General features: G+C 39.5%; 1 protein-coding gene across 1 annotated transcript in view; it reads right to left on the bottom strand.

Annotated features, from left to right (window-relative positions):
* Nucleotides 1–8,393: 8,393 nt before the first annotated feature.
* Nucleotides 8,394–16,271, bottom strand: part of RNF223 (ring finger protein 223) — a 25,643-nt gene continuing 17,765 nt past the window's right edge. The window contains exon 2 of the mRNA XM_044063079.1: nt 8,394–10,565. Within this exon, the coding sequence (XP_043919014.1) occupies nt 9,893–10,558 (666 nt within the window). The 5' untranslated portion in view covers nt 10,559–10,565 and the 3' untranslated portion in view covers nt 8,394–9,892. The remainder of the gene's footprint in view (nt 10,566–16,271) is intronic.

Here is a 16,271-nt window from a genome sequence, read left to right as displayed (position 1 = left end):
AAGGAGTATTTCCAGCAGCTTCTGAATGAAGAAAAGCCCACAGAAGCTGCACTGCCCCAGAAATAGCTTATGGTGAGACAAGAAGAGGAACAGCACTAAGGAAGATGAAGGCAGGGAAAGCAGCAGGCTCAGATGAGGTCACAGCAGATTTGAGAAAGATACTGGGTGAGATGGGGGAGAAATGGCTCATGAGGGTACTCATAGCAGTGTGGAGAGAAAGATATATCCCAGATGACTGGAAAATAAGCATACTCATGCCAGTGTACAAGAACAATGGGGGCATCCACAACTGTGGGCAGTACAGAGGCATGAAACTCCTATGACATTACATGAAAGTTCTGGAGAGGGTGATTGATAAATGGATACAGAGAGTAGTAGAATGTAAGATGGGAGATGAGCAGTTTGGATTCAGATCAGGGTACAGCACAACTGACCTGATGTTTGCACTGAGACAGATACTTGAGAAGAAGCAGAGAGTCCAAATGAGCATTCCTAGACTTGGAGAAAGCATATGACAAGGTCCCAAGAAAGCTCATCTGGGCAATACTGTGGTGGTTTGAAGTCCCAGAAACATTGGTAAAATTAGTGCAGACTATGTACAAGGACCCAATGACTCAAGTATGGATGGTTTGGCCTTACAGAGGGGTTCCAAATGGGTGTGGGTGTACATCAGGGTTCAGCTCTGAGCTCACTGCTGTTCATACTGATGATGGACTACATTAGCAAACAGGTTGGAGGGGACGGATCAACCATGCTGCTGTATGCAGACGATGTGGCAGTACAGGCAGACTCTGAGCTGGAACTTCAGCAAAGGATAGGAGAATGGAATGCAAATCTGAAGGCACATGGAATGAAACTAAGCACAGACAAGATGGTGGTAATGGCAGCAAATTGGGGAAATCAGAAGAAGCTGAGAATAGAGATAGAAGGGAAGCTAGTGGAACAGGTAAACAGCTTCAAGTATCTGGGAGGAGTAGTTGAGGAGAAGGGTAATCTGAATAAAGAGGTGAAAGCTAGAATCAGAGGGGCTACAGCCAATTGGCATAGAGTATCAGGTGTAGTGTATGACAGAAGAATGCCAAAGAAGCTGAAAAGTAAGGTGTACAAGATAGTGGTGTGGCCAGTACTACTGTATGGGTCAGAAACCTGGGCAGTAAAAGCAGAACAGTTGAAGAAGCTAGAGGTGATGGAAATGAAGTGCCTGAGAAAGGTGATAGAATACACACTGTGGGACAGACAAAGGAATGAGGATATAAGAGCAGAAGCCAAAGTAGTTCCAATTGCAGAAAAGATCAAAGAGAACAGATTACGGTGGTTTGGGCACGTGTAAAAAAGCAAAAGACAATCTGGTGAAGAAGATTTGGGACAGACAGGAATAAGGTAACAGGAAGTGAGGATGTCCAGCAAAGAGGTGTTTGAAAGAAGATCTGTGACACTCAGGCATGAGTGTTGAAGAAGGCAGGAGTGTGGCACTGAATCGAGAGAGTTGGCGACAGTTAACACAATACCCCAATCCTATGTAGAATAATGGGAAAAAAGGGGTTGATTATGATGATTACCACTCTGAGAGATATGAGATGCAAGCTTTTCATGAAAGGGGAATATAAAATGAATACAAAATCCTTTGTGGTAATACTTTTTTGTACTTACAAGCTTTTTGTCTATTTATCTGATTGCATTTTTGTTTGTTCTGGAAACTTAGCCTTCTAGCGTCATTTGTAGTTGTGTGAAAATTGTGTATTACCGCAAGATTTCAGCATTGTGTATACATTATATTGCACTTCTACTTCCATAAGTAGAATTCCATGTAGGTTCATAGGTTCATAGGTAGGTACTAGGCTATCTGCCTGAGGGCATTTATAAGCCTAGCCAGAGTGTGTCGGCTGTCACCAGCCCATAAATAACTGATCCTCTGTCAAGCAGAGCCAATGAAGTGATCCCAGGGTGTATTTTCTGTTACCCATCCACTTGTCAAGGTTTCTCTTGAAGAGTGTTAGTGAGGGGGCTCTGCCTGATTAATTTGGAATTTTGTTCCAAAGCATGCGGAGTCTCTGTGACAGGAATCTATCCCTCCAGCATGTTCTATTTATTGTTGTGGCGAGGTATAGCTCACTAGAGCGTGTGGCTCACAGTGACTTAGATTTCTTTAGGTGGAGCATGTCCATCAATTCTGAGTTGGACATGGCTTCGTAAGTCAGGCAGAGATCACCTCTGAGTAAGTGATATGCCAGTGAGTACAGAGTTTTTTCAGTTGGGCTGCATAGGACATATGTTTGAGACCAGTAATCCTCTTGGTGAAGTACTTTTGTGGTCTTTCCAGCTGTTGGAAGTGTCTTGTGAGGTACATCCCAAATGGGGCATTGTACTCTATGATGGGTCTAATGAGTGACGAATAGAGGGGCAGTATAACCTCTTTATTTCTAGATGCAAACCCTTTAGTAATTAGATGGGCCACATAGAAAGATTTCCTAACTACTTTGGCAATATGATTGTCAAAGGAGAGATTGCTATCTACCTGGGTCCCCAGATCTCTTACCTCTTCTGTATTAAGGGGGCTGCCACCTATGTGGTAATTCGTGGGTTTTTTGTTTTTCCCAAATGGGATGACTATGCATTTTTTGGCATTTAGCTTGAGGCCATGACTTTGACACCAGGTGTCCATCTCAGTAAGGCCCTTTTGGAGGATGTCCGTGTCAGCTAGAGAGTCAATTATGGCTCCCAGTTCTGTAAAACATAACTTTTTTTTTATTTTGAATTCAGTCTGGACAATCTTGCAGCTTCTTTCACAGTTGTAGCAGGACTATGATCTGCTACCAGATTTCAACCTCATTTAGTCATTTATTACAGCACTACTAGTAAACGTCTGCATTGTCTGCTGCCTTAACCTTTTGAACGTTTGCAGTAATGGCAGCATTGTGAATCCACTCTAGCAATTTTGTTTCAGTACTTTTTATAGCTGTGTGTACCTGACTAAAGTTGCATTACAGTGCCTATTTGCTTTGCTACTGTTTTTCCCCAGTTCTTAGAGTGTGCCTCATGTTCCACTGAGGCATTAAGCTAAAAGTTTCTGCAATTCTAAGCACAAGACTTGAGCTCCAGTATTGGCTTTGGTTGGTTCAATTCCTTTCTAGCTAGTCTGATGTATTTAGCACAGAGCTACATCCACCCTGGGACTTTTGTTCAAGACTCTGAGATATAAGCTTTTCATCAAAAGAGAAGAAAACATGCTTTTTACTTAAAATTTGCTTATTTATTTTATTGTTTGCACTTCAGTTAACTCTTTAGAGTGCTCTGATTTATTTATTTTGCATTTGTTAACCGGGTTGGTCCAGCTGAGTTACAAAAAACCTTTTTTCAGAGGAGATCTGAAGCTCCAATAACTTCTAAAGCAATAAAAAGTAAAAAGAAACAAGATAAAATAGAGTACAAACTGAAATGCAGAACAAATTATAGTTGTCACATAACAAAGTGTGAGTACTAAAAATATAAACAGGCAAACAGTTTAGTCACAGTGCTGAAAAGCTAGCAGCTAGCTATTTGTTGATGTTGCCTTTAAATCATTCTAAAGGTCCTTTATGATAAATTATAACTGTAAAATAAATGGTGAGATAATTTAAAAATCTTCATTTAAAATCTATGGGCGGGGGCAGAAAACAATTTAAATGTTGACCAATGTGTAGTAACTAAATCCAGGAAAACACATTCTGAAGGACATATCTAATCACTCCAGGGAGGTCAGTGTAGCACGTTAAACCTACCTGATCCAAACTGTTACTGAAGACAGTATTATATTTTGTAATCTTTAATCAAGCCATCTGAAAGAACCCACTTAGTAAGAAAAAATTTTTTCGGCTATTTAGAAAACCTTTAGAAGTTGTCACTATATTATGTTTTTTAGAGGTCACTTATAGGAGATCTCTTTCCGGTCTATAAAACAATGTCTGATGCAATTCTGTTTAGAAGCCTTGACATTGCTGGGGAACTAACACCAGGCAGGGAACCACATATTACAAAAAATATTAGTAATGCAAAAAGTGACAACTCCTACCAAAATTTTGGAACAAGCTTTCCTTTACAATTTATTAGGAAAATTCAGGTCACATTTGTTTTGCTGAAGTGTCTCTACATTGAAATGCAGCTTAGAAAAACTGAGCCATCAAATGTCATTACCAAGAATCTTAGGGTCTATATTAGATCACCGAATGCATAAAAACGCGAATGGTGTTTATTTGACCCTATGTAAGCGAAAGCTTCCAATGTCGAAGTGTCAGAACAGCGATTTTTTTCCAAGAGAAAAAAATCTCTGTTCCAACAAAATAAATAAATAAATAAAAAACAATTTCAAACATTACATTCAGTGGGGGGGGTTTCACCCCCCACACCCCCGATGCTGCACCCCCATACCCCCCTACTTAAATATACCAACTCCTAGACCACACTACAGTGCCGAAAACGTTAAAGTACTGAAGCGGGCAAGCAAATTCTTTCCCAGGGAAAGAATTCACAACAGCCGCTTCGATATTTTGCATTTTCAGCCTTTTATGTTCGACCAAGATGCATTCGAAAAAATACGTCTTCGGTCTTGTAATATAGACCCGAATCTTAAAAATGAACTGTAATGGACTCCCCCCCAACAGCTCCTATGTTATCACTCACTTCATCGGTTTGCAAACCCATTATGTAAGTGGTAACAGCAGAATAAAGAGCCCCAAATATCTATACACGCAAGCACACACACACACACACACACACACACACACACACACACACACACACACACACACACACACACATATATATATATATATATATATATATATGAGAGAAATAGGAAAATGGGGCTGTGACAGTCAAAACTTCTTGAACGGAAGCATGATATAAGATTGAAGAATGAACATCCTTAGAGGATTTTTGGACCAACTCATTCAGCGTTTTTTTAATTGTAGTAGCAGCAGTCTGACTCTGAGGCTTTCTTAAATGGCCCCAGTCCTCAGCATGTCGCTTTCCATCCCTTTAATCTCTGCCTCTCCTTGCTGTACTTCCTCACCTATGTCTCCGTATAATAATCTGTACTGACTACTGCATAGTCCTGAATTTGACTCGCTCAGGCTCTGCTTCGTATAATAATCTGTACTGACTACTGCATAGTCCGGAATTTGATTCGCTCAGGCTCTGCTTGCCAACTGTATGTTCTAAGAAAACAATACAACCAGAGAGTTCTCGTTTGAAGACTCTGAAAAGAAGTGCTTGTTTTTAGTGGATTGTCCTTGGTAACACATAAAATTAATACTATTTCTGGCCTGTGACAGCCATCCCTTTTCTTGAGCCATTAGAGACTTGAAGGCAAATGGATACTCTTTACTCCGCATGAAAAGCAGGGAAATTTTGTTCTACTTTATACAAAATTTAAATATATGTGATGGAATTAAGCAGGCAAAAGAATCCAGATTAAGCCAAATGACTGACATCTAAGATAGTATTTTTCATAGGTTCATATGTAGGCTAGTGACCACAAGGGCTTTTTAAGCTTAGCCATGCATCCCAAATGTATCCATCAAGTTTTATGCCCAGAAGCTATTTTTAGGGAAAATTGTAAGCTAGGGCATGACTGGCCAAACATTTACAGGTTTCCTCTATCCATCCATTATTGACATACTACACTTTAATAGGCTCAGGAAAGAAATCTGTTTCACATGGATGTGAAGCTACTTCCAGAGAAGAGGTATTCTCTGAGAAATATACCTGTCCCTGCAACATGCCCTGTTTATGTCGCAAGCAAGGTTTAAGTCCCTGAGTGGGGTAGTTCTGATGCTATTTGTTTTGCAGATATGCAACAAGTCCATCAGAGTAGGATTTTGATGTCTTGTGTGCCAGCCATAGATCGCATCTCAACAGTTTGTAGGAGACAGAGTAAAGGAATAGGACTTTGAGGCAATCCATATGGGACATGTTGTTAATGCTCTGTATTCTTTTTTGTGAGGAACCTCTGTGGACATTCCAGTTGTTGCACGTGCCTGGTGAGATTTATACAAAAGTCGGCATTTTACTTAATGATGGGACTGAAGATGGCTGAGTGCAGTTGAATAATGACTTCCTTGGATCTAAATGCTATACCCTTGCTTATAATTTGAGCAACACATAATGATTTGTTTACTACCTTATACACATTTTGGTCAAAAGCCAGATTATTGTCTACATATGCCCCCAAAGCCCTGACTACTGGGTGTACTCTTAGGGCATGTGTGTGCGAGTGTGTATGCACATGGACGAGTGTCTGTGCATGTGCAAGTGTGCACGCAAGCATATGCAGGGGCAGCAGCAGATGCTACAGAGAATATAAGAAGTTCCTCTGTGCATAGACGCTTGTCTGAGGTTCATTAGTTGGCCCTGATGTGCATCATCAGGGAAGCAAAACTCCTCAACTTTCTGAACTTCATTGCTGCCATGATGATGGTCCCTACACACAGTGTATGGACCATACACACAGTGGTCATCCCTTTTATGTGACTGTGCACTGTGTTTGTGAATACCACCTCTGAACCAAATGTTCAGGAATTATAGAGATGTTTGACAAGTATTTACTCATTAAATATAAAAACAATGTAATCATTTTATTACGCAACAGATGGTTTACTAGTGGTGATTGCTGGGCATGTGTAAAAGAAGCCTTCATATTTCTCTCATATACTATAGCTGCAGGTTAAGACAATAAATAGTTTGTCTTGACTAGGCTGAGCCTTGTAACTCCAGATACAGTTTGCATTAGATAAGCCATTCAATGGTTGCACTAGCATGTTCAAGCATCTTTTAATTATTTTTTTAAGTCAGCTTCATGTAAGAATGTGTTTTGTTCCGTGAGAAATCTTAACAAAATCAAATCATAACATTTAAAGTTAGTTAATCACAGTGTCTGTAAATAAAATAGGTGTCATTCTGTCTCTGAAACACAAGTGTTTGGATTATGCTAACTTAAGCATTGGTTTGCATGCATTGTGGTTTTCTTTGAATACTCCAAAGAAAGAAACACAGGAGAAAGTAGAATGCTATCAAATTAATGCAAAAAATAATTATTTTTAATTTCTCTGAGTATGAAATCCTCAGAAGTCATTTTGTCAAGTAGCAGGGATTAACATATCAGAATAATGAAAGTTGAGTCTCTGAACATGACATTGTAGTGCTCACTTTGTTGAAATGAAGGGCAACACATATCTTTAAAAGTGCAAGACTATAAGGCTTTTTTCATCAAAACTACAAAATCAATCTAGTAATCAATAAAGCTATCCATCAATTATTTTCTGTGAGGCCAAAGTCCCACTGCCCTCATGCAGGTGGTTGTTGAACTGAGCATTGTCTGCTTAATATAATCAAATCTTAGGCCACTAGATGTGGTAATGGGACCTACAGCCTTCAATAGCCCCTGGCAGGGTACCCTCCACAGTTTAAGTGGTGCGGAACATTTTAAGCTGACCATATTCATTCAATACTAAATAGTAAGTTACATAGCATTTGACGAAAGCAAAACTGGACACCACATCAAAACAAAATAGCATGCCCTTTAGGGGGAACATGGGGCTTTCTCGCCACATAAAATGATAAATTAACACCATACATCTCAGCTGCCCAGATTTTTGCCTCATACTTTTAGTCTGTTCCTCATAAAATTTCTGGTTTTCTGGCAAGTCACTGAGGACTGAAGTGAATAAGTAATGACACATATTTGACTTTCATACTGTATATCCTTTAGAAAATGCACGCTAACACAAAATCGGTTACTCTAGCAACTTTTTAAATTTATAAGAGCAATATTTAAAATCTGCCCCTATTGTTGGGCCTTTGCCCATCCCCATTATGTTAGACTTTGTCAAAATCTTCTCATTTAAGAGGTTGAGAGGTATGTTTCACACAAATGTATATTCACAGTCCTAGTATCCCATTCTTGTCCTTTTGAGGTAGAAGGCTTGACATTTTTTTTTTGGGAGGGGGACCTAATAAAACCAATGCAGTCAGAAACAGTTTCAGAAAGAACATAATTTCATTCTTTTAAAAACAGGGTAATATTAAATAACAAGTACAGTCAGCATTTATGGGTGGTGCAGTGGTTAGCGGTTAGTGTTGTTCCCTCACAACAAGAGGTTCTCCAGTTCGATTCTTGGCTGGGGTGCCTTCTGTGCAGAGTCTGCATGTCCTTCCTGTATTTGAGTGGATTTCCTCCCACATTCCAATGACATGTGTCTGGAGCTTTTCTCCCCAGGTCTCCACTGAAAATGGACTCTTCCCCAGTTATCTAATGTAAAATAAAAATATATTTTTCAACTATTATCAGTAATAGTTTGAAACATTAAAAAATCATTTTATAGCTAATGTGCTAATGTAAATGACAATGCAAATTATACATTTAAAAATGTATTATTTTATTACAAAATTGTATAAAGAGTTGTAAAAAAGCAATTATTATTTTTACAATTTAATTTGAAAATATTTACTGTATAAAAATGTAGGTGCATGTAGTGCTGTTATAAAATTACAACAAGGATTGTATTGGATTTAGCTGTCACTCTCAGTATCTATATTCCTTTTGTTCCATGACAGACAGTAAGTTCTTCTTTTATCAGTTAGTTAACCTGTTTATAGTTGCTGCAGTACAACAAAATTGCAATACAAGGAAAAATATATCATACTGACTTGTCTTGCTTGCACAATAAATTGTTCCTTCTCATATTTAACAAGTGACTGTACAGATTCCAAGGTAACAAATAACATATAAACAAGTTAACCAATGTGCAAGCCATTACAAGCAATTATACTCTTGATTGTCAGCAGGTATTAATGCAATAACTTAATTATTGTAGTAATTTGTTTTATATCATAAAACTGTCAGAGTAAGGCTCATGTACTGTATAATGCAAATGCATACATTTACATACATTTCAAAGTTGTACAAACTAGCCAGTAATTTGGACAGAGACCTGTTTAAACTCTGTGATGCAACATTAGCCAAACATCACATTATGACATCATGCTACAGTTCTGTGTTAATATTCCAGTGATGAAATGCAGTACTTATTCAATGTTAATTTCATGGAGGAATTTACTTTAGTTGAAGCTGACCTCCCCCAATATGCCATCTAATTTTAAAATCTTCCTGAGGGCCAAAGGAAACAAATTGGCTAAACCAAGTACTGTTAATAAAACAGTCAACAGCCATAAGCTATGAAGGAAGTGAGAGCAAATGTACAAGTTACCTCTCCAGCACCAACAATACAAAATAAAACACCTTCATTCATCATCACTAATGTGAGTTCAGATATTTATAAACACCTGCATTCATTGTCACTGATGGGTGTTCGGAGAATTACAAACAGCTTGACTGGTGCTGAATATAAAGATGTTTCTTAATGGTTGTAATAACCTCCCCAGTACACATACACCACAACCATAGTACCACAATCCTCAGTTAATGAGTACAGTACTTTGTTACAAACCACTGTTAATTCCACCACACTTCTTCCCCAAATAAACTTTCTTTCAAGAAAATATTAAACAAAATATAGTTTGATGCAACACAAAGTTTTTTTGTCCATGTAGATGTTATGATCTTTCAAATCTAGATGCATGAAACCACTTCTGCTCAAGTGGAATGCACTTTCTGTTTAATCCGTATTTTTTTTAATGCCAGGTACTAAAGAACTACCCCGAAAAATACATGTCCACGAAAAATGTGTGTAATACCACAATTATGCAGGAATTGTCATGTAACTCCCAATGATTCATATTTTATGATCTTTATTACATGACCTCATGCAAGAAATTAGTTCATGTCTTGAAGTAACCTTAAGCAAGGGAATAGTTACTCATACATGGCACTTGTGTCATCTAAAACCCACTTACTGTCTTATGAGCTTGTGAAAGCTGTTGGTGTACTTGTTTGAAACAGATCTGTAAAATCTGGGTGCCGTATACAACGGAAATTACCTGTGGTGAAAATGCACTGAACAGGCCAGAGTATAATGCAAACTAAAATTAAGATTAAAACAATAAGAATTAGCAGCCGTTTCCAGTCATGTAAGAGTCCACACTGACCTAAAAGATTACCGCTATGTCCTGTTGACCTAGACATGTTGTCTGCTTTAGTGAGTCCAACATTTATGCAAATGCAAAAATCACTCGTATCAGTTTCAGATCCTAATGGACGTTTATAGCACAGCTTGTTGCCTTCAATCCAGACTGGTTCTTCATGCTGAAGGTGGGCTGGAAGGTTGGAGAGCACCTCTTGGCTGGTTCGAAGCCCAGGGACCCCATCTGCTGGGATTGATGTTGGCTGCCTACAGAATGGGCATGAGATACCTTCTGTGCATTGATCTGCAGGTGTGGACGCTACAAGTCTGGCTACACATTCCAAACAGAATGTGTGTGTACATTCCAGAAGTTTTGGGGTTTTGAAAATGTTATCATAAGCATTGAAACAGATGGAGCATTCTGGCTGAGTTAATGAAGTCTTTTCTACATCCACCATGGTATTTGAAGACTCTGTGAGCCACACTTCGGGTGAACTTGACATTGTGCACCTGAAATAAACAAAAAATAATAATGATATAAATAGATGTATCATCCTTAATGGGGAAGAACGACTTTTTATCATCAACTTGCTTGCTTTTGAAAACTCAAAACATTCTACATATAGGCACTTGTAACTTGAAGTTTCAAGTTATACCAAAGCTAGAGTGTCTAAATGATAATCATAGTATAATGTCTGTTTCCCCTGATTTTCTGTTGTTTAGTTTTAATCCCAATTAATTCATTTATACATATATATAACTTTGTAGTTAAACCTCTGAAATGCATATCTAGAAACCTGGGTTGGCATCTCATAAACTCACCTGCAGTCTTTGAAAACATTATCACACTTTTGCTCATGTCTATCTACCAGCAGACAAAATATTGGCTTATTGCATCTTTGAAGCCAAAAACTATAAACTGGCTATATTAATACACGATAAAGGGATAAGAAACTTTTTTTTTTAACTCATTGAAGCAATTGTTATTCTAAACAGTTGCATTGTTGCATACAGTGTGTGACCTCATTTGATTTAATTTCCAAGTTGGTTGTTACTTATGCACATTATGCATACTGGTATCTCTCTGGGATTTCTGTATTTGTTCTTTGACTTCCTTGCAGGTGAACTGCTAATCTTCAGTTTATAGTAGGTGTGTTTGCAGTTTATTTGTGTGATTGTACAGATATGAATGAGCGCGCCTGTGTGCATGCGTGTGTGTGTGTGTGTGTGTGTGACTGTCTGTGTATGATGCAGTCTTAAGGCTTCCTTTCCAGAACTAATTTCCTTAGATTAGTTTTATTTATTTATTTATTTATTTATTTATTTATTTAAATTTGTTGTTTGCTGGGAGAGACTCCTGCTGCCGTGTGACCTTAAATTGTACTAATTATGTAATGATAATGAAGGAAAGAACTTACATAGTTTACTTCTTTTGTAATTATCTGATGTTATACTTGCTCTGTTCAATGCCTCTCAAGTAATGTGAACTCAAGGAACAGTTCCAAACATTGTTACACTAAATTCATTAGGGCAAGTGCGGGGTGTTCTTCATATTTAAAAATCTGTTTTTCCCCTCTGCAGTCATAAAGGAGATGAGCATGTTTAGTGATCATAGGTTCATACGTTCATAGGCAGGTACTAAACTATTAGCCCTAGGAACTGTACAAGCCTAGCCATAAAGATTCCCTGGCTTTCACCACCCATCCAATCATCAAGATTTTTCTTAAAGAGGGCTAATGAGGTGCTCTGCTTGACATAAATGTGCAGTCTGTTCCAAAGAATGGGGAGTCTCTGGGACAGGGACCTATCCCTCCAGCATGTTTTGTTTATTGTGGTGACAAGGTTTAGGTCCCTGAAGCATGATGCTCGGAGGGATTGGGATTTCTGTAAATGTGGCATGTCCAACAGCTCTGGGTTTGATATGGCTTTGTATGTTAGGCAGAGATCACCTCTGAGTAGGCAATATGTGACGGAGTAGAGCTAGAGTTTTTGAGATGGTCTGCATAGGGCATCTATTTGAGGCCAGTGATCCTCTTTGTGAGGTATTTCTGTGGCCTTTCCAGTTGTTGTAAATGTCTTGTGAGGTACATACCAAATGGAGCATTGTACTCTATAATAAGTCTAATGGGGGATGAGTAGAGAGGAACAATGACCTCCTTTTTCCTGGATGAGAAATCTTTTGTGATCAGGTGTGCCACTCAGAAGGATTTCCTGACTACTGTGGCAATGTGGTTATCGGATAGACTACTGTCCAGCTGTGTCCCTAGGTCTCTTATCACATTTTTGGTGTTAAGTGGACTACTACTACCTATGTGGTAGTTCATGGGGTCAGGGTTTTTCCCAAAAGGGATAACTATGCATTTTTTGGCATTGAGCTTGAGGCCATGGCTATGACACCAGGCATCTGTCTCAGTGAGGCCCTTTTTGTAGAATGTCCACATCGTTTGGGGATTGAATAAAGGCTCCCAGTTTGCAGCTGTCTGCAAACTTTGTTAGCCATAGACCTTCTGTGTTGGCCTGAACATCAGAGTAAGTAGATGCCGTACAGGAGTGGACTCAGGACTGAACCCTGTGGTACTCCACTTATAACTGGTCTGGAGTCAGACTGATGCAACTAGAATGACTTATTATAATCCGGTATTGAGGGTGTTATCACTTTCACACTGGAAAGTACCCTCTGAACCATGCAGTGCCAAGACATTATTTGTACCACTGCATCTACTATTTACCAAGATTGTGAACATGTGAGTTATAGATAGCAGCAGTACTTCCCCCCAATAATGACATGAATTCTTGACTTGTATCTCCTCTGCTGCACCTACTATTCCCTCAAGTACAGATAACATGTAAACACAAGCAGAGCCATAGAAAGGATCTTATCAGAAATAAATCTCTTAGAAATGAGTAATCCCTTTTATGTGGGTGGGTCTGTGTGTGGGGGGGGGGGCTAGACGGCAAGCCCACCCAAAGGTTGAAGCAGCAACCCTTTTGACAGCAATTTTAGTTTGTTTTATAATAACGAGCAATGACTATGCCTCACCCCTTCTTAGTACCTTTATGTAAAATTTATTTGAACACATAGCCAAGTGTGTGATATAGAAGCTGTACATTTCTGTGAAATACTAATTAATACTATCAATAAATGCTGTTCAGTGTAATTTAGTACAGGATTTTTAAGGGGTAATTATCATTTTATTTCTTAAACTATACTCATAATGTACATAATAGTGCCTATCATATTGCCAAACTTTTTGAAGATGGTATGCCTTCAGAGTTACACAGTCTAGTATAGGTTTTGTGGTTCCATGCACATCCTTAAATTCATGTTTTTTTAAGTTTATAGCTAATTACTAGACTTGCTTTCTTAATGGGCCATTTTAAGACTAGCTAACTTTCCTCCCAAAGGTGAGAATTAAACTCTGAACCTTGTGTCTGTTAGTCAAACACCTTAACCATTATACCATCCCCACTGGAAGACAATGGATTGCAAAAATCAAATTTGGTATGAATACTCAGACTGTGACATTCAAGTGTTCACAGCCAGTTACTGAAATCAAATTACTGTAATTTCTAGCAAAGGACTCTAACAAGATAAAGCTGATACCGAGGCACACAAATGGGTTCATGGATAACATTACAAAGACGGTAGCTGACATTTGTTGTTTTGTTCATTGATACCATTATACATGCATACTGCAATATCCAACTATCCAAACTAGCAATGTTTTGAAGACAAATCAATTAAAATAATTGACAAATTAGCTACAGAACATGTGTTTACAGTGAGGAGTATATTTTTTGACTGAGAGAGAAGTACATCCAAACTGCAATTTCTAGACCTCTAGAATATTGAAAACTAATAATGATTTTCTGTAACCCAGCCACTGGGGATGCACAAGCTAGTGCATTTCCTTATGCCGGTCCCAAGCCCGGATAAATGGGGAGGGTTGCATCAGGAAGGGCATCAGGTGTAAAATTGTGCCACATCACACATGCAGAAAACTGTACAGAAACTCATACCGGATCGGTCAAGGCCCGGGTTAACAACGACCACCACCAGTACTGTTGGCCAACAGGGTGCTGGTGGAAATTGGGCTACTGTTGGCCGAAGGAGGAGAAGAGGCAGAGGGCATGCCCAAAGGCAGGTAAGGGCTAGGACTGTGATAGTGAGGGTCGGAACTTTGAATGTTGGCAGTATGACTGGTATAGGGAGGGAGCTAGGTGATATGATGAACCGAAGGACGGTTGGTATATTGTGTGTGCAAGAGACCAGATGGAAGGGGAGCAAGGCTAGGTGTATCAGAGGTGGTTTCAAATTGTTTTATCATGGTGTGGATGGGAGGAGAAATGGCGTAGGCATTATCCTGAAGGAAGAGTATGCTAAGAGTGTTTTGGAGGTGAAAAGAGTGTCAGATAGAGTGATGTTTATGAAGCTGGAAATTGATGGTGTAATGATAAATGTTGTTAGTGCATATGCTCCACAAGTTGGGTGTGTGATGGATGTGAAAGAAAAATTTTGGAGTGAGTTGTATGAAGCGGCGATGACTGTACCCAAGGGTGAGAGACTGGTGATTGGAGCAGATTTCAATGGGCATGTTGGTGAAGGGAACAGAGGGGATGAGGAAGTGATGGGTAGGTATAGTGTTAAGCAAAGGAATGCAGAAGGTCAGATGGTAGTGGATTTTGTGAAAAGGATGGACATGGCTGTGGTGAATATGTATTTTAACAAGAGGGAGGAGCATAGGGTGACATACAAGAGTGGAGGAAGATGCACACAGGCGGATTATATCTTATGTAGAAGGGCCAATCTGAAGGAGATTGGAGACTGTAAAGTGGTGGCAGGGGAAAGTGTAGTTAGGCAGCATAGGATGGTGGTTTGTAGGATGACATTGGTGATCAAGAAGAGGAGGATGAGTGTGAGGGCAGCACCAAGGATCAAATGCTGGAAATTGAAAAAGGGTAATTGTGAGGTGATGTTCAGGGAAGAGTTAAGACAGGCACTGGGTGGCAGTGAAGAGTTACCGAATAGCTGGGTAACTACAGCAGAGCTAGTAAGAGAGATGGCTAGAAGGGTGCTTGGTGTGACATCTGGAAAGAGGAAAGAGGACAAGGAGACCTGGTGGTGGAATGAAGAAGTACAAGAGAGTATACAGAGAAAGAGGTTGGCGAAGAAGAAGTGGGATTGTCAAAGAGATGAAGAAAGTAGACAAGAGTATAAGGAGATGAGGTGCATGGCAAAGAGAGAGGTGGTGAAGGCTAAGGATAAGGCATATGAAGAGTTGTATAAAAGGTTGGACACTAATGAGGGAGAAAAGGACCTGTACCGATTGGCTAGACAGAGGGACCGAGCTAGTAAAGATGTGCAGCAGGTAAGGGTGATAAAGGATAATGAGGGAAACGTACTCACAAGCGAAGAGATGGAAAGAGTACTTTGAGGAGTTGATGAATGAAGAGAATGAGAGGGAGAGAAGGTTGGATGATGTGTGGATAGTGAATCATGAAGTGCAGTGGATTAGCAAGGAGGAAGTAAGGATAGCTATGAAGAGGATGAAGAACGGAAAGGCTGTTGGTCCAGATGACATACCTGTGGAAGCATGGAGGTGTTTAGGTGAAATGGCAGTGGAGTTTTTAACTAGATTGTTTAATGAAATCTTGGAAAGTGAGAGGATGCCTGAGGAATGGAGAAAAAGTATTTTGGTACCGATTTTTAAGAATAAGGGTGATGTGCAGAGCTGTAGTAACTACAGAGCGATTAAACTGATTAGACACAGCATGAAGTTGTGGGAAAGAGTAGTGGAAGCTTGGTTAAGAAGGGAGGTGATGATTAGTGATCAGCAGTATGGTTTCATGCCAGGAAAGAGCACTACAGATGCGATGTTTGCCATGAGAGTGTTGATGGAGATGTACATAGAAGGTCAGAAGGAGGTGCATTGTTTCTTTGTGGATTTAGAGAAAGCATATGACAGGGTGCCTAGAGAGGAGTTGTGGTATTGTTTGAGGAAGTCAGGAGTGTCAGAGAGAGGGTGGCCTAATGGTTAAGGTATTTGCCTTACAAGCACAAGGTGCAGGGTTTGAGTCTTACAGGGGATAATTGGCTAGGCTTAAAATGGCTCACAAGGGCAGTTAGCTTAGTACTAATCTATGAACCTATGAACCTATGAAGTATGTAAGAGTGGTACAAGATATGTACGAGGGCAGTGTAACAGCGGTGAGGTC

The sequence above is a fragment of the Protopterus annectens genome, chromosome 2.part1 (genome assembly GCF_019279795.1).
Source record: "Protopterus annectens isolate FY-2018-M chromosome 2.part1, PAN1.0, whole genome shotgun sequence".
Classification (NCBI taxonomy): domain Eukaryota; kingdom Metazoa; phylum Chordata; order Ceratodontiformes; family Protopteridae; genus Protopterus; species Protopterus annectens.
Note: the sequence above shows the minus strand (reverse complement) of the source record. Positions and strands in the feature narration are given on the sequence as shown.